Genomic DNA, 19287 nt, shown 5'->3' with positions numbered 1-19287 from the left:
AAAAAAAAAAAAAAAAAAGGAAGAAATCTGAAGTTGATTCTTTTTTACGATTAGGAAGTGATGCCAGAAGCAAAATCCTCCAAGTCCTCATCTTTCCTGGACAACTCAATTATGTCATAACCTTCATTCTAACCAGCTAAGAAATTTAGCAGGGAGCCACCTTACTGATTTTGAAGGTACTTCTGTCCCTCTACAGGAACACATCTATTAGTAGTTTTGACATATTCTCCATATTCTGCCCCCTAACATTTTCTGTGGTATAGCTGACGTTGCAGCTATTATGCATACTGACAACAGACAATGTTGTATTTCAGTTGTACCCTGATATCCAGAAGGAATACAGCTAATCATAAGCAATCTTTTCTTCCTAAAAATAAAAGTGCAGTCAACTGACAGACCTATAACATACTGTTTCCCCTTTACACAAACCTATTCTAGAACAACATTTCCCAGCTATTAGGTTCTAGCTTGGAAATCCTTACACACATTAATACCTCTTCCTGCTGCAATTGATGGAGTCATTTCTGTAAGAGTTTGCAGACAGAGCCCACACAACCATTTATGTGAAGGAAAAAAAAATTTAAAAATGTATGGACTAGCCTTTTTTTCTGGAAAATATAGTAAACTCTAAAGTTTTGGTTATATGTCAATGTTTTAGATCATTTGCAACAAAGACCATGTCATCAAGACAATAAAAATGTTTTTATTTCTGGTTGAATATTCAGATAATACAGGCATAGAAAGCCATGAGTGACGAATTTCTGCCCTCTACAATGCAGCAAGTACAGCCATAGGGGGAAACATGTTAACTCCCACTCCTTTCCCAAAAATGTTCAGTGTTAAAAGCATTTTCTTAGAGGATAAATCACTTTGCTAAAAATGAAAACTCAGTTAACTGAAAACATCAATAGGTCAACTCTGCAGACGCACTCTGCCCTGCATCAGCTATTGCCAGAAAAGCAAAAAAAACCACAAACCAGGAACATGTGAGAGGTCAGACATGAGAAATGCAGTATATACTTCAGTTTCTACCAGGGAGAAGAACAGATTAAAGCACTCCATAATTTCTTTAGCAGATAACATACCTTCTCCAGTCTGTGTAGTATAAATTCTTCCCATAGCTTGTAACACTAAAAGGATACTGAATGCCTTCAACAATCTTTTGTCGACCATGCTGATTAGGGTTCATGCATTCCAGCCTCTTGGTACCTGGATGTAGTGAAACAATAAGCCTTTGAACCAGAGCAAGAGAGCTCTCATGAGGGATGAAGGACAAGCATAAAGCATGCAAGCACGAACAGAGTAAAACTTCCTTTCAGTATGCTGCTTAGCCAAAGCCCTCCCCATGCCACTTCTCTGTGTGTGCCAAAGATGGGCTGGAAAAGTACTTGGGTGCTAATGCTGATCAGCATTAACCACCTAACTTACAGGAACACAGATGTCTAGTGCAGCCATGGCCATTGCTCACAAGCTGAGATTTCTGCTACAGATACCAGCATCCTCAGGCTGGTGTGGAAGCTGACAGAAGGTCACCTCCATTCTGGAGGGACACTTCAACCACTAACAAGTTCCACCTCCTCTGGAAGGTATTTTTGCAAAGTTAGTTTGGTGAGCATGTTCCCCAAATGCTTGCTGAGTTGGGCCATGAAGGCAAGACTGCAGAAAGAACATCTAACGTCAAAGAGGTCTAGCTGTAAAGCTACTACACACATTGGGAACACTAGTGAGTGTAAACACCTGTAGGCTTCTCTTAAGTAGTAGGTTTCAAAACCAGAGAAAAAGGAAAAGAGACAAATGTGAGAAAAAGAAAAGAAAGATAGCACAAGGAGAAGTTGGAGAAAGCATCTTACAGTGAAAAAGAGAGCTTGATCTTTTTAGTTTATCAAAAACTTGAAAGGTGACTTGAAGTGTAAAAGCACCTCCACAGGAGGAGATCTCCAGCAGAGTCTACAGGGAGAAAGACAGCAAGATGCAAAACCAAAAAAAATTCAAATGAGAATTTAAAGCACACTTTTTTTTTTTTTACTGTTAAGACACTAGCACAAAACTAACAATGGGTCAGTGGCAAAATCTTTATCTCTTGATTTTTAAATCTAGTGTGAATTGCTTTTTCAGGACTTGCTTCAGTCAAATACAAGCCAGATGTTGCCTAAGGGTACAGGTTTTAGAGCAATAGTGCCAGGATGACATTCTGTAGGGCCACATCAGATGAATCAGTGTTTTTTCCTGGTCTTAAACTCAAAACTTCTTCTACAAAGGCCTAAGCACTACCGAAATAGACAGCCACATACAACACACGCAGAACTAAACCTGCTGCATTCCTAGAAAGCTTTGTGATCAGAATTGAAACCTTTCAGCTTGCACGAAGTCTCATGTGAATGCTGCAGTGGTAGTAACAACAAATAACTGAGAGATTATTAAAGCCAAAAAGAGAGGTGTGAAGTCTAAGACGCAGCCGAAAGAGCTATAAACATTAATTGGCTGTGATAATTTCAGGATGGGACATACTTATAGCACTATGATTAGAAAGAAAGATTTTAGCACCCCTTTACCTGCATCTACCCAGCACAGCATTGAAGAATAAGGATCAAATGTCAGCCCATTTGGTAACCCAAGATCATCTTTAACAAGAACTCTTCTGTTTGTGCCATCCATGTATGAGGTTTCAATTTTAGGAGCTTCTCTGTTCCAATCAGTCCAGTACAAGTTTCTTAAGAGGAAGAAAAAGGCAAGAATTAAGACAGTGACTGATCTCAGAAGATTGTCGCAATTAAGGAAAACACTAAGGACACAAAAGGAACATGCACACACTCTAAATCTTAATGGCTGGACTTGATGTTCTGGAAGGTCTTTTCCAACCTAAACAGTTCGATGATTCTGTTCTATGATTCTAAATAATTTAAATAAACAGGAAGAACCACACTGCACTTCAATACAGAAGTAACGTAAGTATAGTAAAGAGGTAGCAAATGTTATACTCATTAAAAACAGAAAGAACAAGCACACACAAGAGAAGAAATGCTTTCTCTACATTGTTTAGGTTAAGTGCAAGATGCCAGGCAAAAAGACCCATTTCAACAGTTTTGAGGACTATTCAAAATGTACACCTACAGTTCTCCTCCTTGCTGCCCATGATGTCTGCTCAGGCTAAGTAACAAGAGCATTTGGCATACTTTTGTGGGATTCATTCAAAACTACCTTTTTCTTTTCAGTGCACCAAGTAAGCAACACACAATGGAATCAGAGTAGTTTATAGTCCGGGGAGAAGCCCAGAAGGGCCATTAATTCGGTGATGCTTTATTATTAATGGTCATTTGAAGGTACGTACATACACACACACACAATCTACTAGGAGACAGAAGACAGTGCTGCTTGACCTGAACTCAGAGCCCTACTCCATCAGCAGGGTTCTGCATGGAACAGAGGTCACTCCTCCAACTGATTACACTTGTGCCTCTCCCCTTTTCTCACACCACAAAGTGCATTTATTTTTCCTTATGCTGTCACTTGATGCACATCCACAGATGTTTTCACCCCACTATTATGTGACTATTATGTAAAAGTTTATTTTACGTTAAAGGAATTAGAGAAGTCAATACCATTACTTTTTAATTTCATTTTGTATCACTGAAATTTTCATGGATCACATGCGTCCTTTTCTCATTACAAACCTTGTTTGCAAGCACCTGGACTGAGGATGCATCTTCCAAAAAAACCCTTCTCCCTCAGCAATATAGTACTTCTGTTCATAAATGAATTCTCACCTAATAGCATTCCAAATGCCTGTATCAATTAAGCAATCATTTAGTAGAGCTTCCCAGCAATTCAAAACCGAAAAGAAAGCCTCTTTGTTTCTGTGCTTCTGAGTATTTTGTCTAGAATGTCTTTTCTCAGCAGTGACCATACTACAGAAAGTTGCACCAGGACAACAGCAGGCATGTTCAGACATTAATGAACAGACATGCAATTCAACCATGGACTCTGCAGCAGTTTTAATTTTCCCTGTATTTCTTCCAATATTCAGAGAGAAAAAATGTCAACACATCAGAGACTATATAAAAGCATGTATATACTTCCATTTTTGCAGGTTGGAACCATAACTTGAAAACATTTACACTTTCCTAGTGACACTGCTTGGCTATTTCTGTGACTGCAGATTACAGGCTCAATTTTTAGAGCATGTGGTTATCTGCATCTTCAAATACAAGCCTAACAGGACCTTCTCAGGCAACAGAATGACAGAAGTGAAAATGATAACAGAAGAGACACCAAGGGAGTTTTCAAAGAATGAACACTGTACAGGAAAAAGGGCTGTCATGATGGAAATGTAACTGTAATCTAGTATTTTAGACCAGTAACCCTGAAAAAAATATCTTTTTAGCTAAGGGTAATGCTTGTCATCCTGCAAACAATGTACTGAAAGCAAGGTAGAAATAAGGATTTGACAAACCTCTCAACAAAATATCACAGTATTACCTAGAAGGCATTGTAGAAGTTTTATTTGTCGTGTACCACTCAGACACAGGACACAAGCAGATTGTTCCATTTCTGTTTGTTACTTGTTTTAGGAAAAGATAGTTCTATTATTGTCTACAAACAGCCTAAAAACATGGACTAGGAGCATACACTCCTGTTAAACAAACGAACAAACAAACCAAACCAACCCAAGCTTTGCACATATCTCCTGACAACATATCCATACCCTCTCATGGGATCCACAACAACTGCTCTGGGGTTCACCAGGCCAGTATCAAAAAGGATGCGACGCTGGCGCCCATCCAGCCTAGCCACTTCTATTCTATCCAGTTGAGAGTCAGTCCAGAAGATGTTGCGACCTAGGTGATCTACAGCTATCCCTTCAGGGCTTCCCAAGTCTGCAGGAGAACAGAGAAAAACATCCTACGCATTATATTTATTCCCAATGCACAATGTCAGCCCCATAAGCATAACTCTTAACTGAGATAAGTTTTCTTCAGATTTCTGGCTGTGGTCCAACAAAAGCTACTTCATGTCAGCTGCAGGAGGAATACACATTTTGCCTTATGAAGTTTAAATACACAGAACTTTCATAAATACATATAATGACAAATTCTGTGAGGAACCAACTCATCATGCATGTAAGCTTTCCTGGGAGGGTGGACACAGAAAAAGAGTTGATAGTAGAGAAATAAACAGAGATTTAGAAATAAACAGAGATTATCAGAATCTTATTCAACCCTCCTTAGCAGGCCAAGATCTAGAACAGATTTTATAATCCTTAGTTTTTCCCTTTCTTTGGTACTGGTACACGCGGCACCGCTCTGAAAACTGGATTTATACTAAGTTTAGCCAGTGCAATACTTGAAGATAATCAAGCTCCAAAGCACTACAGATAATGATATTAGCTAACTGATGGAATTTAAATCCAGTTCTTTGTTTTTGCAGAGCAATCCTTTTTGGAACATGTTTTAGTACTGTATGTGCACAGTTTTTCTTGGACAGTTGGTTGTTCCAAAAGCAACAGGAAATAGCAGATAATGACCTTACTGCTTTAGCATTAGTAATTTCTAACTCAGATGAGAGATGCAGAATAAATATATAGCACTTCAACGTTTCATTCAGCCACTATGAAAAATCACTCTATACTTTTCAAGGTTCATACATCCATTAAAAAAGAGTAGGCAGGCTGTGTGGGATGTAATGATGCCAAGACAGGTACAAATCCATTTTAGTCCAATTTCAGTTCTGAAAGATAAAGAAAGAATTGTACGTGGTCACTCCCAAAAAGAGGTGAAGTGACCCTTCATACCAGCCAGCTGTTGACAAAAAAAAAACCAAAACCTTTCAAATGCAGATCCACACAACGTGTAAATATCCAAGAACAAGAGAATGTGTCCCATTAGCCTTCTATTAATTCTCAAGTTTATTTAGTGACAGCCATCAAACAAACAGTATGTGACACAAACAACCTTTCTGGAGAAAAGGCATTTGGTCCAGAACACCAGGTAGAGGTGTCTAAAATTTGCTGCTGTGACTTTGCTGTGAGTAATAGCTGCACAATAGACTAAACACATAAGTGGATTACACTTACCACACTTAACCTGGACACATGACATTTTGGATGTATATTCATTGCTGAAGAGGCAGAAAAGAACAAATAAGATGTATCTCATGGCTTCTGACTCACAGCCCATACACACAGGGGGGCCCAAGACAGTAAATGTGAATCAGTTAACACTTTACTCCTCTCAAAGGCACTTGGGCATACCTTAACTTAGTTACACTGACTTCACATTACTACTTGTATTTCTTCAGGTGCCTTTGTCTAGCTCAACTTGTCATCCGCAAGAAACCACCTCATGTTTACCTCAGACCCTCCAACGTTTCTACTTTTCTTCTTGCTAATGGCAGAGGCTGCTGAGAGTGGCCTCATTATGAGGTGATGGTGGTGACAATCCCATCTCCGGGATCAGAAGATCACCGACTACATGGTGGTGGACGAGCTCCCAAACTCTTTTAGGAAACAAGAAGGTAGCAGGCAAAAGATCTGCTGCCACTGATTCCCAGGAGCCCCTGTTCCCTGACTAGTTTCATTGGTTCAGCTATATGCCAGCAGATTTAAAGAAGTCTAAAGTAAATGTCTTTCCTATCTGACAATGAGCCAGGAAAATAAACTATCCCCCAGGGAGGGGTAAGGGAGTATATAGGCTTCTTGTATCACCAGCTTTCCAGAGGCACAGATATTGTCATCAGGCCTGATACAGTCACAGGCTCTGTTCCTGGGGACAGACTTGTACAGACATGTATGGCTGATATGACTTGAGCAACGACAAGAAAGAGGAAAGCTCTCCTTCCCAATCTGCCTCCACAGCTGCAGGGCTCAGAAAGCCTCCACAGGCCATACAGCTGCAGGGATGGATGAGAACTGGATAGGGCTCCACAATGAAACATGTTTCTGCAAAGCAACGTAACTTGGATCACAAGAGCTTTAACAAACAAAAAAAGTAGTGCATTCCACAAAAATGCATGTGAACTGAAGAAAGCAGCTGCAGCTCACAGGAGGAAAAAGGCAAGGATCAACACAAAACAAAGAATTCTCATGAGTCTTCTGAGAGGGAGGCATTTTCCTATTTCCTGACATTTTAAAGTTTCAGTTTTGGCCAGCATAGAAGACATCCACTCAAATACTGAATATTCAACCTTATTTTGTTCTGACTCCTTACTGAAGAGCCAATTAACATACAGAAAGTAAAGTGCAACATCATTCAACATCTCTTCAGGAATGGCATTCACCTCCTATATAAACAACAGGACAACAGAAATCATGAGGTGCCTTTACACATACAATGTTTTTTGTAGCAGACAAAAACCATGAGGCTTCCATGTGGCATTGAAGCAAACTGGCTACTCCAAAGCGTATCTCCAAAGAGATACTCAACATATCCAAAGAAAACTACAGCAAATTTACTTCACACTTTTAAAACTGGGTGATCATTTTGCTAAAATAATTTCCTAAATTTTTGTGACCATAGTTGCAAAGGATCCAAAGCAAGAGCAACCTTCTCCAGTACCTTGACTCCAGAAATGGGCACATGTTCTAGGATCCTTGAGGACACCAGTATTCACAAAGTGCCTCCAGCTATTTTTGTTGTTGTTTTTTTAATGCTCCCACATTTACTTTGATCTCCAAACCTGTCCTTCCCCTTAACCCTTTCCATTTAAAAAAGGTTTTCATATTTAAGATGCATGGGCTTACACTTACCCTTCTAATGAAAGTGAACGTGGACCACAGTGAGCAGCAGAGTCTTGGGAGAAAGAGTATAAGCCAAACTGTAAAAGCACTAACCCCACAATACCCTCTAGTCCAATTCTGGAATCCTTGAGCAACTCCAAGTGCAAAAACCAAACAAGGTGGATTTACTCACTTTTATTTTATAACTTGAGTGGGAGGCATGGAAAGTCACAGCTGAAACAGTTTTAACCATCTTTCAGCTGTTTGATCTCCAGGCCCAGGAATAGAGAGCAGGGGTTCTCCTCTTCAACCTCCCTGCTCCCCAGTCCTTTCTCAGCAGAGCAGGCAGCTGACAGGCAGAGAACAGGAGAGAAAAGGACTACACATAAACAAATTTGAGCTAGCCGGTGGACTACCTGCCTTGCTTACCAGAAAAAAAAAAACAAAACAAAACAAAAAAAAAACACCAAAGAGTGACACCTATAGATTATATTTCATGCAAACATACAAATACAACTCCTTAGTCAGCTTTAGTTTTGATTGTGTTCAATATCCATTCAACCACAAACTGACAATCCATCATCCCCTTTTCAGATCATAAATACATTGAACAACGATGGGTCTACCCCAGCACATGAGTTAGGTTTTAATGATAACCTTGCTTCTTCACATATTTCCATCTTGTAGACACTACATCACTGTAAGCATGAATAACGTCTATCTACAGTAGTCTGAGCTTAGTGTACCTATGTGTTCCATTCTCCATGGCCAGGTACACGGGACCTTTTCAGGAGGGATGCTGGACCACCCTTTCTGATCAGCATGGTTGACAAGACATGACTGTAAAAGAGGTGAGCTACACAAATGCTGCCACCAGGGCACAACATAGCACAGCCAATCCTAACACAGGAAAGTGAGGTCTTGAGTGTGCTTCAAAAATCCGGGATGTCATGACCTGGGGATTTGCCCTGAGCATACTAGTGGTGTTACCCCATTACAGTGGCAGCCCTAAGGATGCCACCACAGATACAGAGAGCAGTAGAGGCCTCAAGCCTCCCTCAAGATTCCTCCCCAGAAGTGACAAAGCATCCGGGGGAGGGATCTTTTTCTTCTGCTTTGTTAAACACAGAAAGGATATAAGCACAGCCTAGGACTGTAACTGGGTACAGAAATCCTCTAAACTTTTCTGTGGGGAGCTGAGACACTGTTCAAACTGTGTGGCTCTGAACCTTGCACCCATTAATGCCTTGAGATATGCTCTAAAGCCACCACAGCACTTTGACTCATCTTTGACTTTCAGCCTTCAATTAAAATGCCTCCAGTGATGTTCACAAGACATTCAATGGTTAGACAGAGACAGCATCCTGCAACTGCAAGTAGGGACAGAAACACCTCACTGACATGCTGCTCACACTTCTGGCTTTACACATAGATTATTTAAAGAGAACCAACCTCTTGCCTATCTTAGCAGTGGAAAGGCAGTGAAGGGCTATTGCATAGGGAACACATCGTTTTTCATTTTATGTTATCCAGACTTTTTGGTTATTGTTTATCCAAATAACACCAACTTTTAATGCTAAAGGTCAGGCAACAGCTGGGTAGTATATATGACTAAATTCAAGTCTCTAACGCCATTCCTAGGGAGTAGCAAGAGGAAGAATTTTTTGCTCTTACCTGTTTTGATGATGGTTGTTGGCTCCCCACCATGCAAGCTAGCCCTGCTGATCGAAGGGCCACTGATGTCTGTCCAATAAACCATCTTGTCCATGCAATCGTAAGCAACTCCAATAACAACTTTGTCCTGTTGGTCAGCAAGCAAATTACATCAGCTTATGCTAAACAACAATTACTTGCCAGCAGGACTAGTTTATGGGTCTAAGTCTCAAGCCTGAAAAAAACAAAATTCTTCAGGAAAGGTGAGAGATGGGGAGGATAGGCAGAGAAAACAATTGGGTGGCAGTCATTGTAGAATAGCTTAGAAAAATACTTTGAATTATAAGTCCCTTTTAACTAGCAGACACCATTTACAATTATCTTATTTTAAAGAAGCATTGTAGATATTACTACTGAACAGTTTGTCTCACTTCTACAACTTCACCTGCATATCCAATTAAAGAAAGCTTATGTTGTTATTCTACTGTAGTACTCCTCATGTGTTTTTTCTCTCATTCCTTCCCTTGAAGAAGGAACAATGACTTCTATCGAATCTGACTTGTGTTCTGTGTATTCATCAACCCATGTGTGGTGGCTGCATTTCAGCAGCGCTACCTACGTAGCATCATTTGACTTGAAAAAGTTCTAGCCAAGGAAGTTTTAAAATAAAAAAATAGCTCAAGCAAGTACAGCTTGTGGTACTATTCACTATCTGGGAAATTTAGTTGGTATTTGGTCTACTAAATATTCACAGTAATGTAAAATAGAGGCCAGCATGCTACCTGGTATTGTTATCTATTATAAACACAGTAACACTGGAAAGAAAATAAATCCCAGGCTTCAGGCAAAATGAACGTGATGAAACTGGAAGTGAGAAGAGTGGGCATGTGCTCACAGGTGATGGAAAAGATAGGTCCTTGGCATCAGGGATTCATTTTCAAGGAAAAAAGATTCTCAAGACAGTAGTAAGAAGTGTGGGAAAAAGATTTACCTACCACCCACTGGGCCTGCACATGGAGAAGGAAGCAAAAAAGAAGAAGAAAAAAATCTATATATAACTGTAGCCAAGAAGTGCAGAGAATTGACTGAAAAACAGGAAGAGATTAAGACTTAGGAAACATTTTGAGGCAGTAAGAGAGGAAAAAAAAAAAAAAAGGCCTCTCCACACAATGCTCTTGTAGGTTTCCTAGACTTTTATACCAGTCATAAAGCCAATGGAAGTATGAGTTTAGGAAATGTTATATGATGAGCTGTTAGGGGCATGTGAGATCACGAATACTAGATTTTCATCTTTTGAGCTAATCTTTAAAGGCAAGTCATTTTTTCTACCGCTCAGTTTTAAGCTTTTTGACTAGATAGATCAGGAATTTTCAGTGACAAAGCGATGTGATACAGAAATTTTAAACATGAGTAAAATTGAGTTTGGAACTTAAATTAACAATTACATAGATAAACACTCATCTATGTCACAAGACTTCTAATACACAGGGACTTAGTACGCTAGGTTACTTACTGGAATATGCAAAAGTGCTTTTGCACCATTTTTCTTCATATTATTTCCCTCTAGTGGAACATGTTCAATTTTACCACTTTGGGCAAAGAGCAAGTGTGTTCCTGGCGGCAGAGGTACTGTGTCTCGTCGAACAGAGGGCCCAATGACAACGGGAGGAGCAGCTGTGCTCAGACCTTGTTAATAGGGAAGGAAACAGGTGGGGAAAAATTAGTTTGCAGAGGGTAACAAGGCTCCTTGTTATTTGCAGAGACACAATCACAGTCAGATTTCTTAGAAGGAAACAGTCTGAGAAGCAGACACTAATAACTATAATCAGATGCAGAAAGCTTCTGAATTTTTGCCCTCGGCTGACAAAGAAGGAGCAGTTGACATAATAGGTCTTTGTTCAGCTCTGTAATTGCTCTTTCCTTCAAGTGTTTAGAAAAACCTATCTTATTTTGCAGCTGAAATGATGTAGGAAGGAACATCCCTCATTTCCTGAGGCAAGCCAGCTACCACACATTCAGATTTGCCACAGCTCCCAGAGGGCAGAAACTGACCCCTCACAGCTTCAAGGCAGGGAAGATGTTAGAAAACAATCTTATTCAGAGGCTCACGAGTTGTCCAGATGCCCTGGCTGAAGTAAAAGTGTATGCTGGAGCTATGAAGAGCAGCAGCACAAGGCATATCGTCACTGGGACAGCAGAGATCCGCACTGCTCCAAGTCAGTGCTGGATCTCAGGGGCATGACTAAGCCCCACATTTGGAAGACAGTGCACCTGGGTAGAGAGACATCCAGAAGAAACAAGTGCTTCAGCCACTTACATGGTGGTTGAACTCCTGGGCCGCTCCTGGTGCCATCAATCTCATTTCCGTCCCTGTCCACACACCAACAATATCCACTGCTGGAATGGCACTGAGTGGGAAGGTAATTCCCATGCTCATCACACTGGGGAATGAAGTGACCTACTCTCATCTCCCTTGGGAAGAAAGCACCTCCACTTCCAAGAGCTACTTCTCGTTCATGCTGGCATTTGGTCTTTTCCACTTCTATAAAAAAAAAACAGAAAGAGCAGTGAATATTTTTGTTTTAACTAACAACTATGTTCCATTAACAGTCAATGTATGCTGACCACTTATAACACAAGTATTCTTACCGCTGGAGGAACACGGCACTGGTACAAACCTTGAAGGTATGTGCCTTCAGTGCACCTCCAGCAACAGTCTGCCCTATGTAAATGTGACACATTTGCCTTAAACTTCCTTCATTTTATCTTTCAAATAGTTTCAAATAGTTTAAAACAGAACAAACAGCCCCCCTGCAGCTTCCTACATTGAAGCATCATAAATAGAAGCTGGAAAACACTGACTTTCTCCTCGAGGCACATTAGCAAGAACATTCTGTCAGACTTGGGAACCCATGTCTCCTCATTTGGCAACTATCCATGGGCCTTAAAATGTGACTAATTAGCCAGGCCATACAGTGGATAAAGGGGTTTTTGTGATGCTAAAAGTCGAGTTTCCCTTCAGAGCCACAAGAAAAAAACACTTGAGGCAGATGGAGTTCTCTACAGAACCTAGGAAGCAAAACAACTCATTGCTTTGATTTATGTTTTCAGAGTTCAGTTATCAAGTTTGAGTGCTCATTTCATACATTTGGACCTAAGAAAGGAACTGCAGGGACAGATTGTCCAGTCCCTGGTAAAGTGCATAAGTAAGGCTATACAGAAAACAGGAATACTACTACATATGCAGAGAAATATATGATGCGCAATGGCTGCACCACATGCATATGTATTACTGTAGAGATTACAGAGGAAAGACTTCCAGATTACCAGGAGATTCAGGGATTTACTTCTTGTTCTTTCAATTTTACACAACAGTCTGGACTAAAATAATACATCTTCTTATGGTATTATCTGTCATGCAATAGGGAATGTCATCTGGATCAATATATCCTTCTAGATGCCAAACAACATAATGAAATTAAAAGAATACAATAAAAATAATCTTCTTCCTTCTCTAGATAAAGAAATCTGGCTTAGTTTTACTTTACACTTGAGATCACTGAAGGGTTCTGTGCATTGGGAGAGAAAGAGCTCTAATTATGGGGGAGCATCTTTTTCCTGTCAATGATTTCTACAGACAGTAAGAAATACCACGAACTGCCTGCTGAAGAGGTTTTAACGTTAGACTTCCATTTATCCCTTCCTTGTTTTTACATTGCCTGGTGGACAGCATTAGCTATGTGTGGCTCAGGCTAGACCCAGCCCAGCTGAGCAAAAAGTTAATCCCACGCACCCGCAGACTACTGTGGTGTAAATCACACAAATACAAAAAAGAAGGGCAGTTTTTTTATTATTATTTAAACCAGTTATGCAAGCAAAAGCTTTGGACAAGTTTCATGCACCTGGACACAATTAGAAAAATACAAATGTCTGGAGAACAGCTCATGCTAAACAACTGAAATATTTGGCATCAGCTTTAATGTGGGGGGTGGAAAGCCTTGAATTAACCTACAAGACCAGACCCTGAAGGAAAGCCTCCACCATCTATCTCAAATTTTGTTTGTATCTATTCAATGCACTATGCAGTATGCAAGGAAAAGAAATGTTGATTCCAATAACTGGCCAGTTTTCCCACACTTTTTTTTTTAAACGTTCTAAATACATGCACTGCTCACAAGAGAAAGCAGGAGGAATACAGAGCATTGTCAAACTGACCCATCCTGCTTTTGTTCATTGCAGAACAAAATCTTCATTGCATTCATGTCCTCTTTGAGAGACACTACTAGCTTCTCCTCAGTGGGACATAAAAACAAATGTAGAAGCTGGTCATTTTTCCTTCCCATCTGAAACTCCCAGAAGTAGAGAATATCTAAGAGCTTAGAATTTTTTTAAAATCAGTAGACTACATCAACTTCATAAAAATGAGTTAGCAAACATGAATTATACAAAAGTCTGTATACACTCCCAGATAGGACACAGCTGTTATCCATAAAATACATCAGTATTATTGGTAACTTGAAATACCAATGTCTGTTCTAATTTCAAGACAATGTCAACATTTATATCTGCAGATTTTATACAGGAATACTGATAGAATTTTTGAAGACTACTTACATTGCAATGATCAAGACCAATCTCACAAATGGCCTGCTTATGCAATTAGCCCCTCTAAAGTAGAGAGTAGTCAAACCAATTAATTTTCTAAATTAGCACTCGGTTTCTAGAAGGCAGAGAATATGATTTGTTCTTCCTCTAAAAACCCCGTCAACATCGATTTTTCAGTTGCATAAAAAGATGACAAATACCCTATTGCCACTCATGTTTATGAATAACTGTGTTTTACTGCTTCTGTGCTCCTGAAAGCCTCTTATATTTGTGATAAACTTTTTAACAGTATCAAGTGCAATAAGTAATCTATGTTAACGAAACATTCTGAAAAGAAACAAAACCAGTGTCACCATGCTCATCTGTGCTGACACAATAATTTTAACCTGTCTTTCAACGTTAAACTCATTTCAACATACAAACATAAATTCATCCAATATTAAAATTTATAAACCAAAACAATACTACTATATACTAGTGTACTACTAGCAATGACAGACCGAATCAGGCACTTGGAATCCATGCTGTATTTTTATTCTCTCCTTATCACTGAAACAAGAGCAGGATTACTATGCTTACAGTTTAGAGACACCTAAAGAAAAGTGAGCTGAATCTCAGTCCAGTGTTGTAGCCTATGCAGCAAGGAAGGCACAATAGTCTTAGATATACAGATGACAGCTGGTTGGGGTAAAGTAGTATAAAGGTACAGAGAAGCAATATGGGACTGGGGAGACGATCCAAGGAATACTGGGTCCAGCTCTGGTAACCACAGTTCCAAAGGATAGTGAAAAATTGAACCAGTGTACAGGAAAGCGCTCCTAAGAAAGAAGCTGTAGTGCTGAACAAAGATCAAGGGCCTGATGAAGAAGTTATGTTCCACGGACCACAGTACGCACAAATCAGACCAGATACATAGAACGGGGCACCCTGAACTGAAGCTAAATGCATACCCTTCCTCAAAAAAATAATTTTATACTTAAAGTTTTAAGCATATATTTTCAGTTGTTCATAAACTACCAGTAGCAGTCTAGAATTTAAAAGTCACTGAAATATATAATGAAACTTGAAAAAATGAAATGGAAATAGCATGGATACGGAAAGCTGGCCAGGTGAAAAACACATGTACACATTTCCCACATAAGTGAAGAAACAAACAGAATGGGGGGAAAAAAAACAAACCTAAAGCCATATACAAACATTCAAAGTCCTTTTCGGTCATAAAGGAAAGTTCTTGCAGCAGCACTGCAGAAAATGATTTATGGACTTTTCCAAAAAAAGATGGAAGCTGAGAAAACAGGATGAGAAACAGATGTATGGGACTTCTTCCCTTCCATTTTGCAGGAGGGATTACAGTCTGATACACAAAACCAAATGCAATTAGTTTTGTGATAGCATTCAAACATTTTTAAAGATCTGATATAACTACTCAAATAGGTTTTCATTCACAAGCTAAAGACAGAAGTGATTTAAAACTGTGTCCAGAATCAGTCCATAATCAAAGAGGACTTTAACTTCCTATATGGATCCCCTTATTCTCCACGTAACACAAGGAGTTATACTGACATTTTTAATTGCTGTTCTCAGATAGTGGCAAAAAAGAGAAGAGGAAAAAAACCAAAACAAAATAAAGACACTTCCCTTTGTCCCTTAATTTTCCTTTGTAATCCTTCACTTACAGTGTTGCCCTGTGAAGTGCATTTCTCACATGAAACGGATTGTATACAGAAAACCAGCAAATGGCTCTTAACAGTCAGACCCCTAGTTCCAAGAATCTAGATTTGTTTCTGTTTAGTAAACAGTGTCTGGGGTCTGCAGGGGTAGAAACACTCTGACATCTGGGTTTTTGAAATGGAAAAATGAAGCGTGAGGAAATAATGAAGTACAGACTTTCTTAATAGCTGTGAGCAGTGGGACATTCCAGCATCATTAACTCTTTCATTAACCTGTCGGTTAACTCCTACCTTCTCTTGTGTGTGACTCAAATCCATTTTACTTGTCAGTCTACTTGTTTCAAGAGTCGTCGTTCAGCAGTGGTAAGATTCAACAGTATGTTCCATATAATAATAAAGACATCAAGAGCAAGGAATTGTACACATGGATTGGAAAAGGGTACAGCAAAAGGAATCAAATATTCAAATGAATGAAACTTTCCACGCTATTAACGGCCAGGAAAGACTTCAGTGACTTGACTGAGGATAATTAGATCAAAACCTCAGTGGGTAAAAAGGGGAAGAAAGGGTCTCTAATTACAGCTGAATACAATACAGCCTCATCTGGAATCTCCTTTCTGAAGTAACTTACTTTACAAATTGGGTGCTAAAGTAAACTAAGCTGCTTTTTGCTAGGCTTCAGAAAATCTATTTTGATTCTGTCACCTGGCAATAATTAACTGTTGGATATATCCATTTTAGAAGTACTAAAGCTTTAGTAACAGATGACAACCTAAGGGCATCTATTGTTCTATTAGTTCTCTAAGACGGGAGGAGTAGCTAAGTTTGTTGTAATCACTGCCATTGCCGCAGACTAGCAGAGCACTACAGATACGCTGTACTTCACTCAGGATTCAGCAAAAGTAGGACTTTATCTACACAGATTTTTTTTCTGCTTAGAGCATTTCATGAGCAGAGCCAATTGACACAAGTGTTTCTAAAGCGTGTCTTCTACTGGTAGTGCAAACCAGCACAAAACAAATAAAAATCAGAGAGGACTAATAAAACCTGGCAGTACCCCATCCACTAAAACAGCAGATACAACAAATCTCTCCAAAATATTTTGTTACTACCATTAAAAGCTGCGACATGGAAAGATCCCCATTCAAGATACAATTGTGTAGAGGATGGAAAATCAGGGAGTGTACAGGATAAGCAGCAAAAAACAACATAAAGCTACTACAAAATAGTACCCTGTGCTTAGCAGTTTAGTAGACACACTAACCACTGCATGTGAAAAGGTGTTGTTCTCAAAAAAAACCCAAAAAACAAACACATTTAAATATGCCATCACATATACTCAGAAGAAATGAATTTTGTCCCGGTAATAAAGTTAATTGGTTGAATTCAAGAATCAGTCTACCAAACCACCTGTTTCCGCTACAAAGGGGATATGAAAGCAATATTTCTGCCTCTATAATTCTTCCTCAAAAACTGGAAGCTTTAAGGTTCAATTTCACCTTAAGTTATTCACATCAAGTTTCTTCTCTAGAAAGAATAATCCTGGTTTTATCAGCTAATTGGTTAAATATTTTGACACAGGTCAGAAACACTAGGTAGTTCTTAATTCATCTAGCATTATAATGAAAATACACATGGGCATTCACGCACGAAAAGTTAGTTAAAAATAATGTTGAAAGACTGACAAAGTGGTAAAACCTAGAGCTTCAGAATTAAACACTGCAAAACCTCCTACAATTTACCTGTGATAGAAAAATCTACAACCACTGGGTGATTTCACGTAACATGTTGTTGAGCTCATGATGAAGAGTCATGTAAATATGAAAAACAGGCAGAAAAAACCTTGCCATTTTTTTATGTCTTTCATATAAATGATTCTCTGCTCTTTTTGTTTTAAGACATGAGTATCCAATTGCGAAAAATACAGTTAGAAACTCAGGATTAGGGAATATAGTGGCAAAAGGAAAATATTAAGTTTCAGCAATGAATCAGGAAGTAGTATTGTGCTATGCAGACAAGCACTTTTAAGCCCGCAGGTCCACTATTAAAAATAAAAAACACCTCATTTTTGAATCATCAAATAGTCTGGACTTCATTAAGACCACTGCATAGAAGCTGAAGCTCCCTTCTCATACTGCTTCTTGCTTTCTTTCCCTTGGGCCCTACGGGACATTGAACAGAGTATCGTGGAAAAGTGATAATAGTCAAGATACAAATTTTGACACAAGCTTGGTGAAGTTCAAAACGTGAAAGCCTTGAGAAAGAATAAAGACCCAAATAAGACAATACACAATCTGTTCCAGAGAGGAACCAAATTAACATATAACCTCCAATTCCCAAATTGTATTTCTGGTCCAACTTGCAAGAACTATAAAATTTTACCTCCTAACACACACCGGAAGCCATCCCCATGATAACCTGCCTTACACTGGCAGCTGAAGGACCCAGGGGTGTTGTAGCAGAAAGCATCTGGATGACAGTGGCCCTGCTGACATTCATCTACATCTGTAAAAGAAAAGATCAATCAGATAACTGTTGATGGACAAATCTGTAATGAATTAAAGTGCAATCCTGCCATATGACTTCCAGGCTCCTATTTTAGGATCTCTGATTAGAGTTACAGACCTCGGGAAGAACATGTATACAAAGGAGGAAAAAAAAAAAAAAAAAAAAAAAAAGGCATGCATTTATTTTAAGTTCTGTCTCTCAGCAAATCCCTGCACTCTGCTGTTCCAACAGGTAACTAGCATTGTTAACCCACACAGTATTTTAGAAATATATGCCTGTGTTTCTTAAGGAAAAGACTTAACAGAGCAAGAGAAGTGGGATTTGGCCAGCAAGGTTTCCAAAATCTGGCTAGGTAAAGCTGCTTCCCTGCTGCACTCCAATTGACATGAAACAAAATGTAACTTTTTTTACATAGTCTGAGCATCATGAGTCACCACCTTAGTAATATAAACTAATACAGTGCAAACAGTTCCAGCAGATGAAGATCTGGTCTGATAACTGTAACCAGTGCAATTTCTGCATTTACTCCATCCTGGACCTTCTGTAGCTCAAATATTAAAGAGGGAATTCAAAAGTGAGGGGAGGAAAGGACAAAAGCTTAACGCAATGCCTGCCTGAGGGACTTAAAGTATGAAATTTCCTACTTCAAATCACAAGTAACTATAGGACATCGCAATGACCAGCCAGGTTGTGCACTAAACCCCCACAGCAAACGGTGCTACCCACCCTCACAGGCACGCCCGTCTCCAGAGAAGCCAGGGAGGCACGTGCAGATGTAGGCGGACCCTCCGGTGTACACACACTGGGCGCGCTGAGGGATGTCGCAGTTGTGTGTGCCTGTCTGGCAATGGTTCACGTTGTATTCAACAGCTGCAGGTTAGATGTACAAGAGACAAAAATTTGAGTTTTCCTCTGCAAAGGCTGAAGTTCATAATAAGTTTACAGGGAGAGAACAACAGCTGTGAAAGCATACAGAAGAGAAAGGAAACAAGGAAACTGAGTTTTTTGTTTTGGGGGTTGAGATTTTTTTTGCCAAGATCTCCCCTTTCACTGGTGTTAAATCTTCTTATTAATGTTTTACAGGGAATTCCTCAGAACCTCATAGATGTTTGTTAATATAGAGCAGGACAGAAAGGCTGC

General features: G+C 39.4%; 1 protein-coding gene across 1 annotated transcript in view; it reads right to left on the bottom strand.

Moving 5' to 3' along the window:
* Positions 1-1085: 1085 nt before the first annotated feature.
* Positions 1086-19287, bottom strand: part of NID1 (nidogen 1) — a gene marked incomplete at both ends in the record, with an annotated part of 31774 nt that continues 13572 nt past the window's right edge. Inside the window, 8 exons of the mRNA XM_010087127.1 lie at positions 1086-1209; positions 2553-2710; positions 4703-4874; positions 9386-9512; positions 10878-11050; positions 11682-11906; positions 18022-18144; positions 18874-19017. Of these exons, the coding sequence (XP_010085429.1) occupies positions 1086-1209; positions 2553-2710; positions 4703-4874; positions 9386-9512; positions 10878-11050; positions 11682-11906; positions 18022-18144; positions 18874-19017 (1246 nt within the window). The remainder of the gene's footprint in view (positions 1210-2552; positions 2711-4702; positions 4875-9385; positions 9513-10877; positions 11051-11681; positions 11907-18021; positions 18145-18873; positions 19018-19287) is intronic.

This window comes from Pterocles gutturalis, unplaced genomic scaffold (assembly GCF_000699245.1).
Source record: "Pterocles gutturalis isolate BGI_N339 unplaced genomic scaffold, ASM69924v1 scaffold45556, whole genome shotgun sequence".
NCBI lineage: Eukaryota > Metazoa > Chordata > Aves > Pterocliformes > Pteroclidae > Pterocles > Pterocles gutturalis.
This window is presented reverse-complemented; position numbering and strand designations above follow the sequence as displayed.